The 22,245-nt window shown below is 50.1% G+C and overlaps 1 protein-coding gene across 1 annotated transcript in view; it reads right to left on the minus strand.

The window, feature by feature from the left end:
• ttc7b (tetratricopeptide repeat domain 7B) overlaps window positions 1-21,434 on the minus strand; it is a 293,340-nt gene extending 271,906 nt beyond the window's left edge. The window contains exons 1-3 of the mRNA XM_055640228.1: window positions 21,190-21,434; window positions 17,147-17,301; window positions 15,261-15,429 (exon numbers count right to left, since the gene is read on the minus strand). Of these exons, the coding sequence (XP_055496203.1) occupies window positions 15,261-15,429; window positions 17,147-17,301; window positions 21,190-21,310 (445 nt within the window). The 5' untranslated portion in view covers window positions 21,311-21,434. The remainder of the gene's footprint in view (window positions 1-15,260; window positions 15,430-17,146; window positions 17,302-21,189) is intronic.
• Between the last annotated feature and the right edge of the window lie 811 nt (window positions 21,435-22,245).

Genomic DNA, 22,245 nt, shown 5'->3' on the forward strand with positions numbered 1-22,245 from the left:
ATAGGTGGAAGATTTAAAGACGAGCTAAGGGGCAAGTTTGAAAGGGTGGCAGGTATATGGAATTAGCTGCCAGGGGAGGTGGGAGAGGTGGTATAAATACAATGTTTGAAAGACAGTTTCATGGTTAGGAAAGGTTTATCATGGAACATCGGGAGCTCGCAGGTCCCTGGTGGGAGACCACTTTTCGGAGCTCCCGCAACGGCAACTTCTCCCGCTGGAATCGTGGGTTTAAATGACTCTGAGCAGGGCCTAACATCGCCCGGCGCAGCTTAAACAGCTGCGGGACTTACCATCGCCCGGCAGGGGCTTTAACATCGGAGCCCCAGTCGCCTCGACGCTGCAGTTGGACTGCTGGGCCGCGGGAGAAGAACAAAGTGAAGAGATAAGACTTTTGCCTTCCATCACAGTGAGGAGGTGTTGGAGATTCACTGTGATGGATGTTTGTGTAAATTGTGTTAAGTGTGTGTCTTGTTTTTTTTTGTAATGTTAAGCCTGTAAAAATGCAATTTCGTTCAAACCAAGCTGTTTGAATGACAATAAAAGGCATTCTATTCTATTCTATCATGTCTGAAGAAGGGTCTCGACCCGAAATGTCACCCATTCCTACTCTCCAGAGATGCTGCCTGCCCTCTGAGTTACTCCAGCATGTTGTGTCTACCCAAGGTTTATCATGTATGTACACACTGTAAACGGCCTGATTGTAATCATGTATTGTCTTTCCGCTGACTGTTTAGCGCGCAACCAAAGCTTTTCACTGTACCTTGGTACACGTGACAAGAATAAACAAAAAAACTAAACAGAGAGCGCAAAGGGCTAGCATTGGTTTACATCTGCCAGAAGCTGAACCAAGTTTCCCTCTGCTCCCATACTGCCTAGTGTAGTTTAGTTTAGAGATACAGTGTGGCCCCTCAGCAGGTTTGTAGCCTAGTGTGTAGGATAGTGCTACTGATCGCTGGTCGGCACGGACTCAGTGGGCCGAGATCTCCAATTCCACGCTGTATTTCTAAAGAGATCTAACATCAACAGAAGCGAGTGACCCATGGCAATCTGTTCACATTGATTTCTATGAGTCAAAGCTTCAAAACACATCTTCTGTTAGCCTGGGGTTACGAGGGAAAAACAAAAATGATTTCTTCAGTTTCGGACATTGGACTGCTTTGTGGCAGGTACTCTTGTGAATTAATTTTTAAGCTATTGCCTCCACTGTCGTGTCAAAGCACAGTGCCTACGGGTTTGGAATGTGTCTGCAGCAGCGCAGCATATTACAGCAATCTACACTGCCTGTCATGTAAAGCACAAAGCAAATTGCTGGAGTAACCCAGCAGGTCAGGCAGCATCTGTCATGTACATCCGTAAGGGCAACCGTTTCAATTGCAATTGCTCAATCAGCTTTTAATTTGACATCAGTCCATGTGAACTTCTTTGCAACTTTTTAAACTCACCGTTTAAATGCTTTGACGGCACATTTGTAGGATCATGGGAGAAGAGTGGAATGCTTGGGACTAAGTTGATGGATCTGACACAGATATCTTGGTGAGGAGCTGACACAGATATCTTGGACCATTTGTTGCCCACCTTGACTTGCCTGTGTGGTGGAGAACAGATGGCACCATACACCAGTGGGGCAGCGAGCCACCGTCTGATAGATTGATACTTTGTTATCACACGTGATGAGCCACCCGCGGGGTGTGGCGGGTGTATCCTGGTGAGCCGCAGACCAAAGACCGAGGACCCCGTCGGTCTGCCCAGCTCCCCTGCTGCACACCGGGGACACACCCGCCACACACCGGGGACACACCCGCTGCACACCGGGCCCCCACCCGGTAGACCCAGCCCACCCGCCACACACCGGGGACACCACCCGCCACCCACCGGGGACACACCCGTCACACACCGGGGACACACCCGCCACACACCGGGGACACACCCGCCACACACCGGGGACACACCCGCCACACACCGGGGACACACCCGCCACACACCGGGGACACACCCGCCACACACCGGGGACACACCCGCCACACACACCGGGGACACACACACACCGGGGACACACCCGTCACACACCGGGGACACACACCGGGGGACACACCCGCCACACACCGGGGACACACCCGCCACACACCGGGACACACCCACCCGCCACACACCGGGGACACACCCGCCACACACCGGGGCCTCACCCGCCACACACCGGGGCCACACCCGCACACACACACCGGGGCCTCACCCGCCACACACCAGGGCCACGCCGGCCACACACCGGGGACACACCCGCCACACACCAGGGCCACACACCGCCACACACACCGGAGACACACCCGCACACACACCAGGGCCACGCCCGCCACACACACCAGGGCACACACCCGCCACACACCAGGGCCACACCCGCACACACACACCAGGGCCACACCCACACACACACCGGACACACGCCCACACACACCAGGGGCCACACTCGCCACACACCGGGGACACGCCCGCCACACACCCGCCACACACCGGAGACACGCCCGCCACACACCAGGGCCACACTCGCCACACACCGGAGACACACACCACACACACACACCGCGCCACACACGGGAGACACGCCCGCCACACACCAGGGCCACACTCGCCACACACCGGAGACACGCACCCGCCACACACCCGCCACACACCAGGGCCACACCCGCCACACACCGGAGACACGCCCGCCACACACCCACCACACACCGGAGACACGCCCGCCACACACCCAGGGCCACACTCACCACACACCGGAGACACGCCCGCACACACACCCGCCACACACCAGGGCCACACTCGCCACACACACCGGGGACACACCCGCCACACACACCGGGGCCACGCCCACACACACACACCAGGGCCACACTCGCCACACACACCGGAGACACGCCCGCCACACACCAGGGCCACACTCGCCACACACCGGAGACACCCCCGCCACACACCAGGGCCACACCCGCCCACACACCGGGGCACCTCACCCGCCACACACCAGGGCCACGCCCGCCACACACCGGAGACACGCCCACACACACACCAGGGCCACACCCGCCACACACACGGAGACACACACCGCCACACACCCAGGGCCACACACCCGCCACACACCAGGGCCACACCCCCGCCCACACACCAGGGCCACACCCGCCACACACCGGAGACACGCCCGCCACACACCAGGGCCACACTCGCCACACCACACCACACCGGACACACACACGCCCGCCACACACCCGCCACACACCGGAGACACGCCCGCCACACACCAGGGCCACACTCGCCACACACACGGAGACACTCCCCCCACCACACACCCGCCACACACCGGAGACACGCCCGCCACACACCAGGGCCACACTCGCCACACACACCGAGACACGCCCGCCCACACACCAGGGCCACACTCGCCACACACACCGGGACACACGCCCGCCACACACCAGGGCCACACCCGCCACACACGGAGACACAAACCCGCCACACACCAGGGCCACACTCGCCACACACCGGAGACACGCCCCGCCACACACCCGCCACACACACCAGGGCCACACCCGCCACACACCGGACCACACGCCCGCCACACACACCCGCCACACACCGGAGACACGCCCGCCACACACCAGGGCCACACTCGCCACACACCGGAGACACGCCCGCCACACACCCGCACACCACACACCAGGGCCACACTCGCCACACACCCGGGGGACACACCCGCCACACACCGGGGCCACGCCCACACACAGGCCACACACCAGGGCCACACTCGCCACACACCGGAGACACGCCCGCACACACACCAGGGCCACACTCGCCCCCACACACCGGAGACACGCCCGCCACACACACCCGCCACACACCCAGGGCCACACTCGCCACACACCGGGGACACACCCGCCACACACCGGGGCCACACACCGGGGCCACACCAGGGCCACACTCGCCACACACCGGGGACACACCCGCCACACACCGGGGCCACGCCCACCACACACCAGGGACACGCCCGTCACACACCGGGGACACACCCAGTAGGCCCAGCTCACCCGTCGCGGTTGGAGAACAGGCGCCATGGACCGGGTACCCACATAATGGCCCGGCTCACCCGCCCGCCCAGAGTTGAAGGAGGGCCGGTGAGCAGACCGGCTGTGGGTGGGAGTGCACGGCCTCAACGGGGGAGGGGGCCGCCGGAGACCCCGCAACAGCCTGGTGCTCGGTTGGACCGGGCGCCGCTCCAAGAGGCCGAGCACGTGGGCCGCCCGCAGCCTGCAGGGGTAGAGCGCCGGTGGAGGACACCGCGGCTACGCTTGGCCAGACCGGCACTGTGAACTTGTTGAAATTCCGTCAAACATGGCGGTGCTGGTGTTACATGCAAAACTGTGTGATGTTTAATTGATCAATATCCATTGGTATGACAATCAATATCCATTGGTAGAAACATGATTGTAATCATGTATAGACTTTCCGCTGACTGGTTAGCACACAACAAAAGCTTTTCACTGTACCTCGGTACACATGACAATAAACTAAACTGAAAGGGCCCAGACCCTTTTTCAGACCCGTGTCTGAAGAAAGGTTCTGTCTCGAAACGTCACCTATCCATGTTCTCCAGAGATTCTGCCAGACCCGCTGAGTTACTACAGCACTTTGTGTCTATTTTGGAACACAATAAACTAAACACTCTTGACATGTAGACCGAATGTCTCCATTATCCCTTTCCTTTACTCGTAGAGTCATAAAGCCAGAGTGATACAGCGTGGAAACTCGCCCACACCGGGACCAACAATGTCCCAGCTACACTAGCCCCACCTGCCCGCGTTTGGTCCATATCCCACCAAACCTGTACCTGTCTAACTGTTTCTTAAACGTTCGATAGTCCCAGCCTCAACCACCTCGTCTGGCAGCTTGTTCCATACACCCACCACCCTTTGTGTAAAAAAGTTACCCCTCAGATTCCTATTTAATCTTTTCCCCTTCACCTTAAATCTATGATTTATGAACTATAACAAAATAGACACAGAAGATGACAATAGGTTATTGATGGGAACTGCAGCATAATTTGAATGCAAGTACGTGAGTGCGTGTGCGCGCATGTGTGTGTGTGTGTGTGTGCGCGCGTTTGTGTGTGTGTCCTTGCGTGTGTGCGCCTGTATGTGTGCGTGTGTGTATGCGTGCATGTGTGTGTGCATGCGTGTATAAGCATCTATGTGTGTGTGTGTGCGTGCGCGTGTACGTGTCTATGTGCTTGTGTGTGTGCGTGCATGTATGCGTGTGTACGCGTGTCTGTGTGCGTATATGTGCGAGAGTGTGTGCATGCATGTGTACGTGTGTGTGCGTGCGCCTGCGTGTGTGTGTGTGTGTGTGTGCATACGTTCGTGCGTGTGTGTGTGTGCGCGCGAGTGTCTGTGTGTGTGTGCATGAACCTGCCCTGTGGCTGAACCTCAACAGGACCACATATCGGGCATCGCCGCCACCAGCTGGTCAGACAGCTTAACTGCAGCCACCTCGCAATCTCAGGGAAAATTTGCAGAAAGCTGTACAAATAAAACACCCACGCAAACCCAGCAGCATTTATAAGATCACTTACAGCCATGCACACGAGCTGGAAGTGTATAAATATATGAGGAGGGTGCTGCGTGTGTGTTGAGAAATGAACCTCTTCATATTTTCAGACATCCATTGTTAACATAACACAGAAAGATTGACGATCGATTCAAAGCGCTGGAGTAACTCAGCGGGTCAGGCAGCATCTCTGGAGAGCATGGATCGATGATGTTTCAGGTCGGGACCATTCATCAGGCCAGCACAATCTTTTTCCCCAGGGTGGAAATGTCCAGCCTGGGGAAAAAGACTGTTTGGGGAGAAGGCAGGAACGCGGTACTGATTGGGGATGATCACATTGAATGGCGGTGCTGGCTCGAAGGGCCGAATGGCCTACTCCTGCACCATTGTCTATTGTCCAACACAAGAGGGAATAGCTATAAGGTGGGGGGGGGGGGGGGGGGGATGGACGGGGGTGTTTAAAAGGAGATGTGTGGGCATGTTTTTATTTTACACACACAGAGATGGGGGCCTGGAATGCATTATCAGGGGAGGTGGTGGAGGCAGATAGTCTAGGGGAGTTGAAGAGGCTTTTAGATAGGCATATGGAAATGCAGGGAATGGATCATGTACAGGCAGATGAGATACATTTAATGGCGTCATGTTCGGCACAGACATTGTGGGGGAAAGGGCCTGCTCTTGTGCTGTAGAGCACAATGTTCAAATGCACTTTACTTTTCTGCATTAAAACAGCAGCCATGTAAATCAATCCTAAACACTGGAAGACCCTGGCCTCTAGCGCCCTCTGTGTTTTATGATCTAAACTGCAGTGACGCCTGACATACTTCATTTCCTTTTTTTTAAATTAATTTTTTATTTTATACCCCCGTTACCAGATCCTGGTACCATTTATATTTTAAATTACTATTCCACCTTATACTTGTAATAGTTCCATAAATGCAGACCATGTCTTTTGGAAGTGGTCTGCTTTGCCTGCTAGCATGAGTCTCATCTCTTCCAGGTGTGATGTTTCGAACATGTTTGAAATCCACATTTTTATTGTTGGTATTGGAGCATTTTTTCAAAATTTGAGTATAAGCTTTCTTCCCATTATTAGCCCGTAATTAAGTAAGTTCTTTCGAAACGCGTTTAATTCGGGGTTACCTTCCGATATTCCAAAAATGATCCATTCTTCTTTTGGTACAAATTTTATTTTAAATAATTTTGCGAAGATTTCAAATATTTCGTTCCAGAATTTTTGTATTTTTATACAAAAAACAAAAGAGTGTGCTATGGTAGCTTCTTGTGACTGACATTTATCACAAATGGGTGAGACATTGGGGAAAAGTTTATTTATTTTAATTTTTGAATAATATAGTCTATGTAATGTTTTGTATTGAATTAAGAGTATGTCGTACGTTGATCGAGCATTTATGCACATATAGTAAGTGTTTATCCCAGCTCTCTTTTGAAATTTTTATAGCTAGTTCTTGTTCCCAGTCTCTTCTAATACCATCGGTTGTAGGTATTTCTATATTTAAAATAATGTTGTATAAGTACATTAGATTTGCTGATTCATCCTTTGTCTTCATGGCTTCATCCAATAAGTCTGGGGACATGTTATGATAGTCTTTTGTGCATTTTTTCAGATAGTCACGGATTTGAAGATATTTAAAATATTGATTATTTTTCAAATTATATTTCAGTTGTAATTGTTGAAATTATAATAATTTTCCTAATTCATACAAGTCTCCGAGCGTTTTGATTCCCATTCTTTCCCATTGTGTAAATGATTTATCTATAATTGAAGGTTTAAACAACGGGTTATTAACTATTGGCATTAAAAGAGATAGATTTCTTAATTTTAGATTCTGTTTTATTTGTTTCCAAGTTCTAATTGTGCTATGTATCATTGGATTTTTATTATAATTTTTGTTATTCAGATTCATTGGTGAGAGGAGAGTCGCTCCTGTATTACACAGAGAGCAGTCCTCTCTCTCCATTACAATCCGGTCCACCTGCTGGGCAGAGTTGTCCAGCAGGTGAATCATATTTTTAATATTTACTGCCCAATTATAGTACATAAAGTTAGGGAGCGCTAGACCACCCATCTCTTTTTGTTTACTAAGGTGTGCTCTTTGTATTCTGTGAGATTTTTAATCCCATATAAAATTTGTAATGTCTGAGTCTAGTTTTTTGAAAAACTTTTTTGGAAGATATATTGGAATTGATTGAAATAAATATAGTACTTGTGGTAAAAAGATCATTGTACAGCACAATGTTCAAATGCATCAAAACAGCAGCCATGTAAATCAATCCTAAACACTGGAAGACCCTGGCCTCTAGCGCCCTCTGTGTTTTATGATCTAAACTGCAGTGAGGCCTGACATACTTCATTTCCGAAGGAGGAAACAAACGCTCATTGATTTGTTTTCGACAGTCAGAGTTTCATCGTAAAATAAGATCGCGTTTTACGGGGCTTGTATGTGCTGACTATAGCCCAGAAGCCCAATCATTATTGTTTTTCTTGATTGTTTTCAAGAGAGAGTTAATGCCCTGTCCCACGGTACGAGTTCATTCCAAGAGCTCTCCCGAGTTTGCCCTGATTCGAACTCGAAGATTTACGGTAATGGCCACTCGTCGGTACTCGGGGCTCTCATGGACATTTATCATCATGTTGAAAAATCTTCACGAGTCTTCCCGTGTTTACCTGCCGTTAGCGAGTCTTCCCGAGTACCTGTCGTTAGCGCTAAGAGACGTCCTCAAGCTCCGACATACCCGCTACGTTCATTCTCCGTGCTTACCACGAGTTTGATTTCTTTTAAACTCGGGAGAGCTCTTGGAATGAACTTGCACCGTGGGACAGGGCTATTAGATTTAGCTCTTAGGGCTAAAGGAATCGAGGGATATGGGGAAAAAGCAGGAACGGGGTACTGATTTTAGATGATCAGCCATGATCATATTGATTGGCGGTGCTGGCTCGAAGGGCCGAATGGCCTACTCCAGCACCTATTATTCTATTATGTAAACAGAAAATGCTGGATGCGTTCAGCAGGTAGGCGGCACCTTGAGTCAAACAGCATGGAAACCTGTCCCCGCCGACCAACATGCCCCATCTAAACTAGTCCCACCTGCCTGCATTTGGCCCATATCCCTCTAAACCTACTGCCACCAGAGACCCGGGTTTGATCCTGACTCGAGGGGTGCTGTATGTACAGTTTGTACATTCTCCCTGTGACCATGTGGGTTTTCTCTGGGTGCTTCGGTTTCCACCCACACTACAAAGAAGTCCAGGTTTGTAGGTTTAAGGAGGAACTGCAGATGCTGGAAAATCAAAGGTAGACAAAAGTGCTGGAGAAACTCAGCGGGTGCAGCAGCATCTATGGAGCGAAGGAAATAGGCAACAAAAGGCCCGAAATGTTGCCTATTTCCTTAGCTCCATAGATGCTGCTGCACCCGCTGAGTTTCTCCAGCAATATTGTCTACCTCAGGTTTGTAGGTTAATTGGCTCGGCAAAATTGTAAATTGTCCCCAGTGTGTGTAGAACAGTGTTAATGTGCGGGAATCGCCGGTCAACGTAGCCTGGGTGGACCGAAGGCCTTGTTTCCGCACTGTATCTCTAAACTGAACTCAGACTAAACAAATGCCCGGGTCCATAATCCTCCTGCACCCTGGGATCAGGACGATGACAAGGGCATACGACTCACCGGAAAAGTTAAGGCTGAGCACTTCATTTGAGCGGAGCACAGCATCTGCCTTACAGTTATCTTTTCACCTGACAGATGCTTTGATTAATAGGTGACCTTAAACTCGGGCTGCTGCCCTCAGCTAGCACAACCTGGCTCCATTCCAAGGTCAGGACAAGCAGCATCTTCCAATACACTAAATACAGCAAACCCTTGTTACAACAGACCATGGAGGGGGGGGGGATTGGTGTCCGTTATTGCCCATTATAGACAATAGGTGCAGGAGTAGGCCATTCAGCTCTTCGAGCCAGCACCGCCATTCAATGTGATCATGGCTGATCATCCCCAATCAGTACCCCGTTCCTGCCTTCTGACTCCGCTATTTGTAAGAGCCCTATCTAGCTCCCTCTTGAAAGTGTCCAGAGAAAGAGCCTCCACCGTCCTCTGAGGCAGAGAATTCCACAGGCTTTCCGCTCTCTGTGTGAAAAAGTGTTTCCTCATCTCTGTTCTAAACTTACTGCTTATTCTTAAACTGTGACTCCTGGTCCTGGACTCCCTCAACATCAGGAACATGTTTCCTGCCTCTAGCATGTCCAAACTCTTAATAATCTTACATGTTTCTATAAGATACCCTCACATCCTTCTAAATTGCAGAGTGTGCAAGCCCAGCCGCTCCATTCTTTCAGCATGTGACAGTCCAGCCATCCCGGGAATTAACCTTGTAAAACTACGCTGTACTCCCTCATTGTCTGCTATAAGCGAGTAAGGGATTTGCCCCAACCACCTGTGCAGGAAGGAAGTGCAGATGCTGGTTTAAACTGAAGACAGACACAAAAAGCTGGAGTAACTCAGCAGGACCGGCAGCATCTCTGGAGAGAAGGAATGGGTGACGGTTCAGGTCTGAAGAAGGGTCTCGAGCCGAAGCGTCACCCATTCCTTCTCTCCAGAGATGCTGCCTGTCCCGCTGAGTTACTCCAGCTTTTCGTGTCTGTCTTGTTTCAACCACCTGTGGGACAAGTTATTTTTAACAGCTAAAAAAAATGGTTGTATTTTTGTTACCGCAAGCTAAAAATACTTAAGGCTGTTTGTTGAGTTCAAGTTCAAGTTACATATATTGTCACATACACCAATTGGTGCAGTGAAATTTGAGTCACCATGCAGCCACACAAATAAGATAAACACAACACAATAGAATTTAACATAAAACGTCCCCCACAGTGGAATCAACGTTTCCCACTGTGAGGGAAGGCAACAAAGTTCAGTCCTCTTCCTCTTGTTCACCCGTGGTCAGGGTCTATTGAGGCTTCTGCAACGGTGGCCCGATGTTTCAGGCCCTCTCGCCCAGATGATCGGATGATCGGAGCTAAGGCGTCGGAACGGAAGAACACTCTCAGCGGCTTGGCTTTTCCGAATCACCTGAAGTCCAGTCCAGGCCGAGCTGGGCGGAGCTCCAACACTGGCAATCCTCGGCGAAAGATCCCAGGACTCTGCGATGTTAAAGTCAGCGCCGCCCGGGGCTGGAAGCTCCACAGACCAGAGCTCCACGGTGTTAAAGTTGGCAGGCCCAACATTCCGGAACTCCAACATGGCGATCCCCAGTAAGGCATCGCCCGCCCCGCGATGGTAATCCCAGTGCTGCGCCGCTGCTGAAGCTCTGGCTGGTCTCCAGCAGGAAAGGCTGCGCCAATCCAGATGGTAGGCCACGATGGGGAGGGGGGGTGGAGAAAAGACGCCACCCCCCCCACCCCACACATAAAAAAGACTAAAAAATCTCCAAAAACAAACTTTTAGACAGACTAAAAATTACAACGGACAGACAGCTGCTGGCGAGGCTACCACACTCGATGGTTTAATGGAGTTAAGTGTCAACCCAAGCACTTGCTTGTCAATTCCAATGCCTCGTCAATTCCAATGCCTCCGCAGTGTAACTAGCAACCTGTGTTGTTAAAGAGACATCAGTCTGAAGAAGGATCTCCACCTGAAACGTCACCCATTCATTCTCTCCAGAGATGCTGCCTGTCCCGCCGAGGTACTCCAGCATTTTGTGTCTATCTACTTCCTTGAGAGCTATCTCGAGGGTCAGGTCAAGAGTGTTTAATCCAATGTCAACACCAATACACACAGGTAATATAGAACGATTAAAAAAAAATCCAATAACCACAAACTTATTGTAATAACCTATAGTCCGTACTGCAACCAAAAGCAGTCAAATATTTTTAACGTTGACCATAGCCACAATGGTGTCTGCCTCAGCCACCATGCTCCAGCGTTCCTTTGTGCAAAGGCATAACTATTCCCCTCTTTAGACTTTGGAGATACAGCGCTGAAACAGGCCCTTCGACTCCTACCGAGTCCTCGCCGACCAGCGATCACCTCGTACACTAGCTCTATCCTAAACACTTGGGACAATTTGCAATTTTACCGAAGCCAATGAACCTACAAGCCAGCACGTCTTTGGAGCATGGAAGGAAACTGGAGCACTCGGAGGAAACTGGAGCACACAGGGTCAACGTACAAACTCCGTACGGACAGCACCCGCTATCAGGATCGAACCCGGGTCTCTGGCGCTCTTAAGGCAGCAACTCTACCGCTGGGCCACTGTGCCGCCCTCAGTAGGTTTAGTATTATCACATTTACTGAGGTACGGTGACAAGCTTTGTTTTGTATGCTCGCCAAACAAATCTGATAATACCACACATATATACAATCAAGTACAATAGGTAGAGAAAAGGGGAAGATACAGAGTACAGAATACAGTTCAGTTAATCAACGCTCCACAATCTCCAAGCTGGTGACGTGGAAATGTTTTATTCATCATCAAACCTGCTTATTTTTTTCCAAAATCATCCCGTAGAATCTGTGCAGACTTTAACGGAAAGCCCAGCATTGGACGTCATTCCGTGTTCGAGGGGATAAGATAATAGAATCAACAGGAGGCCAATCAGCCCCTCATCCCTATTCGAGCATTCAGTGTTGACCTGTGACCTAACAGCAAGAAGACAGACACAAAAAGCTGGAGTAACTCAGCAGGTCAGGCAGCATCACTGGAGAAAAGGAATTGGAGACGTCTGGTCTCGACCTGAAGCGTCACTTATTCCTTCTCTCCAGAGATGTTGCCTGTCCTGCTGAGTTACTCCAGCTTTTTGTGTCTGTCTTCGGTTTAAACCAGTATCTGCAGTTCCTCCTTGCACCCAACAGCAAGTCGTCATGACCCAAGCTTCTGACATTTTTTAATTTTCCATATGATTAATTAGTCTCAGAATTAAAAATGAAACAGCTGACCCGCCATTTAGCGAAGTTCCAATCTTCGACAATTTATTGTTTGTCAAAATCTCCCCTGATCCTAATTCTTAAGCTACATTCATTAGCCCGAGGCATCTGGAGAGCACAAGGTTCTGCATTTTGAGTCCACTGTAGGCTACTTTGAAGCGTTTACTCAACTTCAGCTGTTGAAACATTCATATCCAACTGCAATTTTTCATTTCCTTCCACAACACTTGCAATGTCACCATGGGGAGATTGACCTGGTCTTTCTCTGACTGTGCTATAAAAATGTTTAGGGTTCAGGCATAGATTTACTATTGTCACACGTACCGAGGTACAATGAAAAGCTTTGTTTTGCATGTTATCCACTCTAATCAGATAATACTACACATAAACACAATCAGGTACAATAGACAACAGGAGCAGGCCATTCGGCCCTTCAAGCCAGCACCGCCGTTCAATGTGATCATGGCTGATCATCCACAATCAGTACCCCGTTCCTGCCTTCTCCCCATATCCCCTGACTCCGCTATCTTTAAGAGCCCTATCTAGCTCTCTCTTGGAAGCATCCAGAGAACCGGCCTCCACCGCCCTCTGAGGCAGAGAATTCCACAGACTCACAACTCCAATTTCCGGTAGCCCTTGCTGTCTCCTCCCCTTCTCAGCTCTCCCTCAGCCCTCGGGCTTCTCCTCTTCCTTTTTCCTTTCTTCTCACCGCCCCCCCCCCCCCACCCTCCATCAGTCTGAAGAAGCGTTTCGGCCCGAAACTTTGCCTATTTCCTTCGCTCCATAGATGCTGCTGCACCCGCTGAGTTTCTCCAGCACTTTTGTCTACCTTCGATTTTCCAACATCTGCAGTTCCTTCTTAAACAGTATGGAAACAGGCGTGCCCACAACGACCAACATGCCCCATGTACGCTAATCCGACCTGCCGGCGTTTGCCCCATATCCCCCTAAACCGGTCCTATCCAAGTACTTGTCCAATTGTTTCTTTAAACAAGTCCCTGCAATTTCTTGCGGTTTTGCATGGAATTGAAAATGGGATTTGGAATTGTGATACTGAGAGGCGTGGGCGATGGGATCCTGCATGCGAGGGTGCTGCGGCTCTGCGCCAATTGAAGAATGCATCTCGGGAAAGCAGCAACTACATTGCATGCAATGGGTGGCTGCCAGGGGTTTACTTCAGGCTGGAGACACATGAGTCCGCTGATGCTGGGCTCTGAAGGAAGAAACAACCAGCCCATAAGGTCATAAGTAATAGGAGCACAATTAGGCCACTCGGCCCATCAAGTCTACTCCTCCTCTCAATCAAAGCTGATTGAATAAAGGGGAAGCCATTTCAGACTGAGGTGCGAAAAAACATTTTCACCCAGAGAGTTGTGAATTTTTGGAATTCCCTGCCACAGAGGGCAGTGGAGGCCAAGTCACTGGATGGATTTAAGAGAGAGTTAGATAGAGCTCTAGGGGCTAGTGGAATCAAGGGATATGGGGAGAAGGCAGGCATGGGTTATTGATTGAGGTTGATCAGCCATGATCACAATGAATGGCGGTGCTGGCTCGAAATGCCGAATGGCCTCCTCTTGCACCTATTTTCTATGTTTCTATGTTGATCTATCTCTATCTCCCGACCCCATTGGACATCAGCGGATCGAGAGCACGGGGAGGGGGAAAGGAACAGGCGATGCTTCGGGTCAAAACATCAGGACTGAGAGTGGAGAGGGAGGGGGAGAGTGAGACAGAACTCCCGTTGAGAAGAGGAAAACTTAGAACGGAGAACAATACAGCGCAGGAAGGGGCCCGCTATTTCTGTGGCGAACATCATGCCAGGTTAAACCAACCTCCGCTGCCCGCACGTAACACATATCTCTCCATTCCCTGCATATCTGTGCACCGTATCATAAGTCTCTTAAATACCACTCTCGTATCTGCCTCCATCGCCCCCCCCTGGCAGCGCGTTCCAGGCACTCACCACCCTCATTGTGAAAAAAACCCCGCACCACACAACACCTTCAAAACTTTGCTCCTCTCACCTTTAAGCTATGCCCTCCAGAACCAGGGGCCACAGTTTAAGAATAAGGGGTCGGCCATTTAGAACGGAGACGCGGAAACACATTTTCACACAGAGAGTTGTGAATCTGTGGAATTCTCTGCCTCAGAAGGCAGTGGAGGCCAATTCTCCAGATGCTTTCAAGCCAGAGCTAGATAGGGCTCTGAAAGATAGCAGAGTCAATCGATATGGGGAGAAGGCAGGAACGGGGTGCTGATTGGGGATGATCAGCCATGATCACAGTGAATGGTGGTGCTGGCTCCAAGGGCCGAATGGCCAATTCCTGCACCTATTGTCTATTGTCTCTGTGATATTTCCATCCTGGGATTCTCTACCCTATTTACACCTCTCATCCCTATCTATGCCTCTCATAATTGTATGTGCTTCTGTCAGATCTCACCTCAACCTGAAATAATAATTGCATTCATTGTCTGAGGGAGGTACACCTTGAGTCAGAGATAGTTCCTTTGCTTTATCTGTTGCACTTGTGTTCAGCTCGATTGTATTCATGTATAATATTATCTGATTTATTGATAGCAGGCAAACAAAAGCTTGTCACTGTATCTCGGTACACGAGCCAATAATAAACCAATAGCAAGCGACCTCAGGAGGCAGGCAGCGGTGCACATTTTCGGTCGACACCAGGACAACAGAGAGGTGTTTGAGGTTCATTTAGAAACTTTAAAAAAAAAACCTGGCACCTTTTGTGGCGTAGGATTCAGCAATGATTCGGAGTCTGTAGACTGGGACTGCCACCAGCTGCATCTTGTCCAGAGTGATCTTGTCGTAGAGGGCGAGAGCCCGCGTGTGGTCCCCCTCCACGTAGTAACACTTGGCCAAAACCATGTTGGCTTCCTGTGTGAACTCTTGCTGAGAACAGAACAGGACACAGACAGGATGAGTGAACGGCCCCAGACACAAGAGTTGCGCACACACACACACTTGCTCACACCACACAACTTTTCAATGTGGGGGAAGGAACTGCAATAGACAATAGACAATAGGTGCAGGAGTGGGCCATTCGGCCCTTCGAGCCAGCACCACCATTCAATGTGATCATGGCTGATCATCCCCAATCAGTACCCCGTTCCTGCCTTCTCCCCATATCCCCTGACTCCGTTATTTTTAAGAGCCCTATCTAGCTCCCTCTTGAAAGCATCCAGTGAAACGGCCTCCACTGCCCTCTGAGGCAGAGAATTCCACAGACTCACCACTCTCTGTGAGAAAAAGAGTTTCCTCGTCTCCGTTCTAAATGGCTTACCCCTTATTCTTAAACTGTGGCCCCTGGTTCTGGACTCTCCCAACATCGGGAACATGTTTCCTGCCTCTAGCGTGTCCAAACCCTTAACAATCTTATATTTCAATGAGATATCCTCTCATCCTTCTAAACTCCAGAATGTACAAGCCCAGACGATACTAACAAAATGCTGCAGATGCTGGAAAAAACGAAGGTAGACAAAAATGCTGGAGAAATTCAGCGGGTGAGGCAGCATCTATGGAGCAAAGGAATAGGTGACGTTTCGGGGCTCGACTCCATAGATGTTCACTCATCAGCTGAGTTTCTCCAGCATTTTTGTCTACCTTTACCACAACTGTGATACTGATGTACCATCTGATATTTGTGACAACCCCTTTTGGGACGGCACGGTGGCGCAGCGGTAAAGTTGCTGCCACTTGTAGCGCCAGAGACCCAGGTTTGATACCGACCACGGGTGCTGTCTGTGTGGAGTTTGCAGGTTCTCCCTGTGACCTCCTCCCACACTCCAAAGAAATGCAGGTTTGTAGGTTAATTGGAAGCAGTTAAAAAAAAAAGTGCGATTTTTTACTGAAGGTTGCGGTGACGCAGCGGTAGAGTTGCTGCCGTACAGCGAATGCAGCGCCCGAGACCCGGGTTCGATCCCGACTACGGGTGCTGCCTGTACGGAGTTTGTACTACATTCTCCCCGTGACCTGCGTGAGTTTTCTCCGAGATCTTCGGTTTCCTCCCACACTCCAAAGACGTACAGGTTTGTAGGTTAATTGGCTTGGTAAATGTAAAAAATTGTCCCTAGTGGGGGATAGGATAGTGTTGATGTGCGGGGACCGCTGGTCGGCACGAATCCGGTGGGCCGAAGGGCCTGTTTCCGCACGGTGTCTCTAAACTAAACTAAAACTGAATTGTCCCTGGCGTGTTGGATGGTGTTAGTGTACGGGGTGATTGCGGAATGTCAAATAAACTGTATTGTATTGTATTGATTACTGGTCGGCGTGGACTCAATAGACAATAGACAATAGGTGCAAGAGTAGGCCATTCGGCCCTTCGAGCCAGCACCGCCATTCAATGTGATCATGGCTGATCATCCCCAATCAGTGCCACGTTCCTGCCTTCTCCCCATATCCCCTAACTCCACTATCTTTAAGAGCCCTATCTAGCTCTCTTTTGAAAGCATTCAGAGAACCGGCCTTCACCGCCCTCTGAGGCAGAGAATTCCACAGACTTGGCGGGCTAAGGGGCCTGTTTCCGCGCTGTGTCTATAAACTACAACAGAATGTTCTACTGACACAGAGACAAAGCTTGCAATGAGACGCTGAGCGAACGACGTCTTACCTTCAGGTTGCCTCTGTCCAGGGCAGCTGTCAGGTGCTTCTTCACCTCGATCAGCTTGGACCTGACCTCGGGGGGACTTGCCCCTGGTTTGAGTGGGTTGTCCTTCACATAGTGCTCCAGCTTTGACTCGCCAAGTAGCAGCTCTGCCAAGTCATCTGGGAGAATGCAGAGACACAACCAAATCTTAAAAGTTCATGTGAGTGATTGGAGCAGAATTAGGCCATTCGGCTCATCAAGTCTACCTGGCCATTCAATCATTGGTGATCTACCTCTCCCTCTCAACCTCATTCTCCTGCCTACACCCTATAACCACTGACACCCACACTAATCAAATTAAAGGCCGGACAATGGTAGCCTGTATCCTCAGCATATTGAGAAGTTCTAATAGACAATAGACAATAGGTGCAGGAATAGGCCATTTGGCCCTTCGAGCCAACACCGCCATTCAATGTGATCATAGCTGATCATCCACAATCAGTACCCCATTCCTGCCTACTCCCCATATCCCCTGACTCCGCTATTTAATAGACAATAGACAATAGGTGCAGGAGCAGGCCATTTGGCCCTTCGAGCCAGCACCGCCATTCAATGTGATCATGGCTGATCATCCACAATCATTCCACACACAAACACACCAATCAAGTACTTTCTGAGCAAAACACAAAGTGCTGGAAGTGCTGGGTCAGGCAGTATATGGGGAGGGAATGGACAGGCAATATTTCGGATCGGGACCCTTCCTCCGTTTTATGTGCCTCCAAGTTTTTTCGAGGTAATGGATAAGGACACGGCAGGCCCTGATGTTTGTTGCTTATTACGGCTTTTATAGAGTACTATGTTTACATGTCTGTTGTGCTGCTGCAAGTTAGAATTTCATTGTTCTGTTCCGTGACATATGACAATAAAAATTCTCGACTGAGTTAGGGGCAACTTTGGTGGCATTAGACGGAACTTTGTAAAGTTGGTTGGCGTACTGTAGAATGTTTGCACTGATAGCTGTGAGTCTGTGGAATTCTCTGCCTCAGAGGGCGATGGAGGCCAGTTCTCTGGATATTTTCAAGAGAGAGCTAGATAGGGCTCTTAAAGATAGCGGAGTCAGGGGACATGGGGGGAAGGCAGGAACGGGGGTACTGATTGGGGATGATCAGCCATGATCACATTGAATGATGGTGCCGGCTCGAAGGGCCGAATGGCCTACTCCTGCACCTATTGTCTATTGGAAAGTGGGTTGCTTCTAAGTAAGTAAGTAACTAAGTAAGTTTATTGGCCAAGTATTCACATACAAGGAATTTGCCTTGGTGCTCCACCCACGTAACAACATGACATAGAGTGACAGTTACGAATGACTCAGAAAACACTAAACATTAATAATAATAAAACATTAATGATAAAACACCATTGATCAAGCACATGAACTAACAAAATACCAGATCAAAAGGAGGCTACAGATTTTTGGCTGTTGAGTAGAGCAACTACTCATGGATAAAAACTGGTTTGATGTGATGAGTGATGGTGAGAGTTCAAGGCTTGTGTTCGTGCCAATGAAGGCCAAAGCAGCTGTCAGTAAGGAACCCAGGATGGTGGGAGAGATGTCATAAAGCTGGATAGACTGCAGAGAAGATTTATGTTGCCAGGACTTGAGGGCTTGAGCCATAGGGAGCGGGTGGACAGGCTAGCCTTGAAGAGCAGGAGGCTAAGGAGTGATCTTATAGAGGTGTATAAAATCATGAAGTGATTATGGAACAAAAGGGATTGGTTTTGTTTTCTTATCACGTGTACTGAAATGCAGGGAAGAACGTTGTTAGTGTGGTATACAGTCAAATCATACCACACATGAGTACAATCAGGCCCTACATGCACAACTGTAGTACAAAGAGAAAAATACCCAGAGAGCAAAATATAGTGTAGCAGCATTACAACATTACAGTTCGAGAAAGTGCAGGTAACATATAATGCAAGGACCACAATGAGGTAGGTTGGGAGATCGGGACTACACCCTTATCTTATGGGAGGACCATTCGGTATCTGTTAACAGTGGGGAAGAAGCTTTTTCTGATGGACAATAGATAATAGGTGCAGGTGTAGGCCATTCGAGCCAGCACTGCCATTCACTGTGATCATGGCTGATCATTCACATTCAGTACCCCATTCCTGCCTTCTCCCCATATCCTTTGACTCCACTTATCTTTAAGAGCTCTATCTAACTCTCTCTTGAAAGCATCCAGAGAATTGGCCTCCACTGCCTTCTGAGGCAGAGAATTCCACAGATTTGCAACCCTCTGTGTGAAAAAGTTTTTCTTCATTCATTATAGTTTTTCCGTGCTGTAATTGTTATATGGTTATTATATGGTTCATCTCCGTTCTAAATGGCCCACCTCTTATTCTGGTGGTACCTGCTTTCAAGGTTTCGTATCTGTTCTGAAGCAACATTTCCAAATATAAAACACTTACATATTTCATTGCTGCTTGAGGGTGATTTTGAGCTTATTGTCTAATGCACGTAAGTGTACGGTGAGATACAGAACATGTACTTTTGGTTCCCATTACAAACTGTACATTATCATCTGAGGACACAAAGTGCGAGGATAACTCAGCGGGTCAGGCAGCGTCTCTGGAGATTAAGGACAGCTGATGTTTTGAGTCGGGACCCTTCTTCAGACTGCAGACATGTCTGAAGAAGGGTCAATAGACAATCGACAATAGGTGCAGGAGTAGGCCATTCAGCCCTTCGAGCCAGCACCGCCATTCAATGTGATCATGGCTGATCATCCCCGTTCAGTACCCCGTTCCTGCCTTCTCCCCATATCCCGCTATCTTTAAGAACCCTATCTAACTCTCTCTTGAAAGCAGCCAGTGAATTGACCTCCACTGGCATCTGAGTCAGAGAATTTCACAGACTCACCACTCTCTGGGTGAAAAAGTTTTTCCTCATCTTTGTTCTAAATGGCTTACCCCTTATTCTTAACCTGTGGCCCCTGGTTCTGGACTCTTCCAACATCGGGAACATGTTTCCTGCCTCTAGCATGTCCGGCCGCACTGGGGAAATTCAACCCGTGGATCGGATTAAAGGAAGTGCTGGACCGCCAGTTGCCGGAAAATCGGAGGTGGACCTGTACAATATTCTGCACCCTAGTGTCTTACCCTTGTTACTACCTGGTGTACTCGTGAATGACAGGGGAAGGGGGGAAGGGGGATGGATGGGGACAGAGGGAAGACAGGGAGACGGGGAGGGTGAAGACATGGGGGGGGGGGGGGGTGTACGGGGGGGGGGGGGGGGGAGAAGATGGAGGTTGGCGCAGGTGGCAGAGGGTAGGGAGACCAGGAAAGTGGTAGTGGGACAATAGACAATAGGTGCAGGAGTAGGCCATTCGGCCCTTTGAGCCAGCAACGCCATTCAATGTGATCAGGGCTGATCATCCCCAATCAGTACCTCGTTCCTGCCTTCTCCCCATATCCCCTGACTCTGCTATCATTAAGAGCCCTATCTAGCTCTCTCTTGAAAGCATGATGGACTGGGACATGAGAAGCTGGGGGGGGGGGGGGGGGGGGGGACACAGGGAAGGAGGAGAGGGTCAGGAGCAAAGGGGCAGGAGGACGGTGAAGCTGAGGATCATGAGCTGAGGGAAGGTGAGGGGCCCTGGGGTGACGGGCTGGGGGAGGATGAGGGAGGGGGGGCGTTGGGGGACCGGCTGTGTGTGTGTGTGTGTGTGTGTGTGTGAGAGTGAGTGTGTGTGTGTGTGTGTGTGTGTCTGTGTCTGTGTGTGTCTGTGTGTGTCTGTGTGTGTGTCTGTGTGTGTGTGTGTGTGTGTGTGTGTGAGTGTGTGTGTGTGTGTGTGTGTGTGTCTGTGTGTGTGTGTGTGTGTGTGTGTGTGTGTGTGTGTGTGTGTGTGTGTGGGGGGGGGGGGGGGGGGGGTGTGTCCGGGCTGACAACAGTCCCCCGTGTCCCCGGTGAGGGGAGGGCAGTGCTGGAGGCTGAGGGAGAGGAGGAAGGAGGAAGGAGGAAGGAGGAGGGCCCGGGTCTCTGGTCTCGGGGCCGCGGCGCCTACCGTTGCCGATGAGCTTGGCCGACAGTTGCTTCACCAGCTCGGGGATCTTATCCCACAGACACTCGTTCCGGCAGCGCTCGATCTCCATCTCCAGCCGCGTCCCCGACTTCTTAGCGGCCATGGCGGCGGCGGTGAGAGCTGGGAGGACCAAGGAGTGGAGGATCAAGATGGGAGGACCAAAGTGGATCAGGGTGGGAGGACCATGTGGGAGGACCAAAGTGGGAGGACTAAGATGGGAGGACCAAAGTGGGAGGACCAAAGTGGGAGGACCAAGGTGGGAGGACCAAAGTGGGAGGACCAAGGTGGGAGGACCAAAGTGGGAGGACCAAGGTGGGAGGACCAGCTGGCAGCGCCTGCTCCCACCCTGGCAGAGATTCCGAGCACAACAGCATCTTCTCCCAACCTGCTGGTGACTCCAGACATGAGGTAAATGTGTGGCCCCGATCTTCCAGCCTACCTCTGTAGCAAGGAACTGCAGGTGCTGGTTTACACCGAAGATAAGGCACAATAAGCTGGAGCAACTCAACTGGTCAGGCAGCATCCCTAGAGAAAAGGAATAGGTGACGTTTTGATTGAGACCCTCCTTCAGACCGAGAGTCAGGGGAGAGGGAACGAGCGATGGAGACGGTGATACAGAGAGATATGCAAAAAGTAACGATGATCAAGGAAATGTGGAGCCCACAATGGTCCATTATTGTCTGTGGGTTAGATGATAATGAGTTATACAGACAGTTAAACTCAACGGGATGACAGTGAAACCAGTACGATGACTAGGGTGGGGAAGGGATGAAGAGAGAGGGAATGCAGGGGTTACGAATTTGAGAAATCAATATTCATGCTGCTGGGCTGTAAGCTGCACAAGTGAAATGTGAGGTGCTGTTCCTCCAATTTGTGTTTGGCCTCACTCTGAGAATGGAGGAGGCCCAGGACAGAAAGGTCAGTGTGGGCATGGGAGGGGGAGTTTAAGTGTTTGGCAAGGTGGCGCAGAGTTATAGGTGCGGTGAAGCGGACTGTGTAGGAGCAACCAGGAGTGGAGGCAATATTGTAAAGACTGAG

This window comes from Leucoraja erinacea, chromosome 9 (genome assembly GCF_028641065.1).
Source record: "Leucoraja erinacea ecotype New England chromosome 9, Leri_hhj_1, whole genome shotgun sequence".
Classification (NCBI taxonomy): domain Eukaryota; kingdom Metazoa; phylum Chordata; class Chondrichthyes; order Rajiformes; family Rajidae; genus Leucoraja; species Leucoraja erinaceus.